Source organism: Miscanthus floridulus, chromosome 16, assembly GCF_019320115.1.
Source record: "Miscanthus floridulus cultivar M001 chromosome 16, ASM1932011v1, whole genome shotgun sequence".
In the NCBI taxonomy this organism is placed as follows: Eukaryota; Viridiplantae; Streptophyta; class Magnoliopsida; order Poales; family Poaceae; genus Miscanthus; species Miscanthus floridulus.
Genome location: NC_089595.1, coordinates 39,703,730 through 39,708,549, shown reverse-complemented (window position 1 = coordinate 39,708,549; position 4,820 = coordinate 39,703,730). Strand labels below are relative to the sequence as shown.

At 46.7% G+C, this 4,820-nt stretch overlaps 1 protein-coding gene across 1 annotated transcript; it reads left to right on the top strand.

The window, feature by feature from the left end:
- The first annotated feature begins 2,572 nt into the window (after nt 1-2,572).
- LOC136510601 (uncharacterized) lies at nt 2,573-3,359 on the top strand. The gene is made up of 2 exons (XM_066505000.1): nt 2,573-3,012; nt 3,119-3,359. Exons 1-2 carry the CDS (start codon nt 2,573-2,575, stop codon nt 3,357-3,359), a joined length of 681 nt encoding a protein of 226 aa, XP_066361097.1.
- The last annotated feature ends 1,461 nt before the right edge of the window (nt 3,360-4,820 follow it).

The following is a 4,820-nucleotide window of genomic DNA, read 5'->3' as shown; positions in this document are numbered from 1 at the left end:
AGAGGGAGAGGGAGAATGAGCCCGATGCTCTTTTCCATTCCTATTTCCCTTTTCTCTTTCCAGATTCATTTATAGTATGGTTTTGAATTGTGTTTGAATTCAAATTTGAGTTGGTTTTCAAATAGGGGTGTACCACCATATGTTCAACAAGGCAACCAAGCAACGAAGCATTGTCACACAAGAAATTTTTATTCTAGGTTAATTTTTTTAGGTTTAAAATGATTCCTAGGTTAATTTAATTCATATTTGGGTTATGATCATTTGTTCTTATGGAAAATTTCAAAAAGTTCAAATTTTTAGTGATTTTTAAATTAGGGCCAAAATTCAGGGTGTTACAATGGTGCTGAAACCGACGCCTGAGGCGTCACAGTCGACGACAAACTGCCGGTCGAAATCTGGCATCTACAGCACCGGTCCCGAGGATAGGGCACGCTTGAGTCCCACAAACGCCTCCGCTGCCTCCGGCGACCAGTCAAAGGAGTCCATGCACAGCAGCCGCGTTAGGGGCACGGTGATAGTGCCGATGTCCTGGATGAATTTCCGGTAGTAGCCGGCCAACCCTAAGAATCCGCGCATGGTCCGGGAAGAGCGGGGCTCTAGCCAGGATGAGATGGCATCGACCTTGTCACTGTCCATAGTGTTGGTGGAGATGACATGGCTGAGGTAAGCAACCAACAATGCCCCAAAGGAACACTTCGACTGCTTCAAGTAGAGGTCATGCACACGACGGGCGTCGAAGACGAGGCTGACGTGCTGCTAGTGCTCAGCCCACGACGAGCTGTACATCATAATGTCAACGAAAAAGACCAGCACGAACTTGTGGAGGAAGGGTCGGAGGACGTCGTTCATGAGCGCCTAGAAAGTAGCTGGGGCTTTAGAGAGGCCGAAGGGCATGACGAGGAACTCAAAGTGCCCATAGTGGGTATGAATGCCGTCTTCTCGATGTCCTTCGGGTGCATCCAGACCTGGTGGTAGGTAGACTGCAAGTCCAGGTTGGTGAAGTACTTGGCGCCATGGAGCTCGTCTAGGAGCTCATCGACCACTGGGATCGTGAACTTATCCTCGGACGTCTTGTCTTTGAGCGCCCGGTAGTTGATGCAGAAGCGCCAGGACCCGTCTGCCTTCTTGACCAGATACACGTGATGTTCATGTAGTATACATGTAATGTTTTATGATGTCCGCTAGTAGAAATGTGATGTTCTACAATGTGTTTTGTGATGTTCAGTAAGTATACATTGATGTTCTAGGATATATTTTATGATGTTCGATAGCATGTTTTCTTCTTTTTATTTGACTCTAATTAATTACTTCACTAATTTTATTATTTTATTTTATATTTTCATGATATTTGTGATGTTCACGTAGTATACATATGATGTTCTATGCTATATTTAGTGATGTTCGTGTAGTATTAATGTGATGTTCTATGATGTACTTGTGATGTTCGGTAGTATACATTGATGTTCTAGAATATATTTTGTTATGTTCGGTAGCATATTTTCTTCTTTTTATTTGGCTATAATTAACTACTTCACTAATTTTTTTATTTTTTACATTTTATGATATATGTGATATTTACATAGTATACATATGATGTTCTATGCTATACTTTGTGATGTTCGTGTAGTGTTAATGTGATGTTCTACGATATATTTATGATATTCAGTATTATATATGTAAACAATTTTTTTTTCTAAATATACCTAAGTGGGATCTTGATTTCAAGGATTTATTGTAAGAAACACAGTGGCGCATTCGAAATTTAATTTTGAAACTCCGTTTAGGAAATATAAATTTTTTTAACTTCCAAACAATATGCACAAGGATGATGTCAGCAAATTTGTTTCACATGCATGCTTATACTCTGTACTATTCTTAAGGTCCATAGAAAACTGAATTGGGCCTAATTTGGTGAAGCAAGTGAGGGAGGAAATTATTGTTTTAGGGGAGGGGGGTCGGCGGTGTGCTCTGTGCCACCGGTCGCTGGTCGGCGGGTAGCACGCCCCGCCCGCATCCGTCTCCTGAGTCACCGCGGCATAAAAAACTAAGTCACCACCGCCGCTAGGGTTAGCCGCCATCGTCGTCGCTGCCGGATGTCATCTCCTCCAACGACCCCCCACCGCCATGCGCCACCTTCTCCCGTCCCTCTCACCGTCTCACGTCCCAGACCCACTACATTTATTTCATAACAATAATCTAATATGTTAGCATGTTTAATACTCCCTCCATTCCAAATTATAAGATGTTTGGCTTTTTTTATTCAAAGATTGTTCTATGCACTTAGATATATACTATGTCTAAATACATGGTAAAAGAAATATATCTAGAAAAGTCATAACAACTTATAATTTGTAATAGAGGGAGTACCTGCTATAACTATGTCGGCTGCCCGCTCCTGGGTCTGGGACTTTCCACCTCTTAATTCTCTAGTTTAGCCTTTGTCTATATCTGCAACTGAACCCTTCTTCAAATATTAATGAATATACTGGCTTGTTTATGCTCTAATATAGTATCAAGAGACTCTTGAGATCCTGTGATCTCCTTCCGCACCCTCCTCTTTTGTCTTCCCTCCATGGCTCCTGAGCCGCCGCCTCCTTCTGCCATGGCCATTGCTGCTGAGCAGGCTGAGCGCAAACACACAGCTACGACCGAACACGTGGCTGCCGCCGTCGTGGCCAAGGAGCAGGCTGCATTAGAGAGGGCCACTGTAGCTGCTATCATGACAGCCACCGCCGCTCTGGAGCACATTCGTGCAGCCCTCGCCATCCTGGATGGCGAGCGTACTGTGGTCGTGGACCTCAAACACGAGGCTACCGCAGCTAGGATAGCACCACCCCACTGCACCTTGAGGGTGACGGCTCCAACATCAGCGACGACGACACTCATCCCGATTATGAAGCTGCCATCATCGCCAACCTCCACGCTCAAGCTGCGGGTGTCCAGAACATCCGCTCCCTTGTGCCAGTGGTCCTCGATCCCCTATCCTCCCACTACAATAGATGGCACGACTTGGTGCTGCTTAGTCTCGAGCAGTACACCCTTGTCCACCATGTCCTCTTTGATGTGCCTCGCCTCGGCTTCCTTCATGGCACCGGATGGACTGCGTCGTGCTGTCCAGGTTATTCAGCACCATCACTATAGATCTCCAGGACACCATTCATGTCCATGGCGGCATGGCGCGTGACGCTTGGATCAGCATCGAGCAACAATTCTTGGGAAACCACGAGACTTGTGCTCTCCACCTAGATGCTGAATTCCATGCATTCATCCAGAGTGATTTGCCCATCGATGACTGCTGTCACAAGATGAAAGGCATGGCTAATGCTCTTAGTGACCTCAGCGAGGTCATCCATGATTGAACTATCATCCTTAATGTCCTTCATGGACTCAACGCCACATATGACCACATGAAGGCCCTTCTAAAGCACACCCTTCCATTCCCGGATTTCAGCGAGGTTCGCAATGACCTCACTCTCGAGGAGCTCACTCTGGACCCCCCCCTCCCCTCAGCCATTGACGGCTCTCCTTACTACACAGTAGAAGGTAACCACCACCAACATCTCCTAGGTGCCACCTCCTCCACGCCTTGTGCTCCAACAACGCTTTTGCCACCAGCCCCAACCACAACAATGTCTGTGCTAGTCTGGCGACACCAGCGGCAACAAGCGTCAACGATGTGGGAATAGCAGCAAGGGCAGCGACAACAGCAAAGGTGGCTCTCATCGGCCCTCCTTCAGAACTCCTTGGGTGGGCTCCTTCACTGTGGGGCCCACTAGCGACCAGCAGTAGCTCTGCGGTCCTCCTCCAACGCCTCAGGATGGGCGCTTTGGGTACCGTGCTTCCTAGCAGGCTTTCATGGTGCACGCCCAACCCCTAATCCCCTATGGTGTCTCTCTATCACTAGGATTTCCTCCCATGATGCCTGTAACCATCACGCCTATAGCAGCAGGTATAATAGGCGCACCCCCAGTCTCCCTAGATAGGCTCCTAGGATCAACAACCTCTACTGGCCAACTCCTTGAGCACCATGAACCTGACCTCTCCTGCCATCACCAACTGGATCATGGACTCTAGCGCCTCCATCCACATGACACCCGATGCTGGTAACATCTCTTTTTTCCAACCACCTCGTTCCACTTGTCCTTCATCCATCATTGTTGGAAATGGTCCCAAAAGGAAGACTAGGGATAAAAGAGTACTAGTTGCCATTCCACTGCCTTCATTCTTGTTGGTTGTGCCTCTAGTGTTGCCATCAATAATGGAAATGTCACTACCCAAACCATCTGCATCTGCACCTACCACATCAAGTCCTCCCACACACACTCTTCCTCTCATGCCATCAATGTCTGATGACTGGTGATATGGGCAAAGGTTCAACGATGACAATTGACCTCCCACAACAAAGCGATCTAGGCCAACCACTGGTAGGATTGCGGGGGTTGCGATCCAGCTGACAATCCAACACATATAGCAAAACTAGGAGGAGTGCATGTTGTGGCTAAGGAGAGAGGAGTGAAACTTCCCTTTACTAGGCTTTTGCCCTTAGGCTTATATAGATGGGAATACCTTTATCTATGTGGACTTTGTTGGGAAAAAAAGATTAAAACGGACAAGACTAAATGAATGGTATGGATTTTTACCATGTCCTTGCGATAGAAGCATTTTTGCTAATTTTGGTGGAAATTCATAAACCTTGTTGCTGCCACTATGCTTCCCACACTCCCACTTTGTAGTGACCCATGCACTCTAGTCACTCAAATCCTTACTTGATGGGCTGAAGGGCATATAGACCTACTCAATTGCTTTCTTGGCAGGCGCCA

Excerpts from the sequence above, each read along its gene's own strand:
- LOC136510601 (XM_066505000.1), top strand. The coding sequence starts at position 2,573 with ATGGCTCCTGAGCCGCCGCCTCCTTCTGCCATGGCCATTGCTGCTGAG. Across the intron at positions 3,013-3,118 it reads ACAATAGATGGCACGACTTG|GTTATTCAGCACCATCACTA; the intron begins GTGCTGCTTAGT and ends CGTGCTGTCCAG.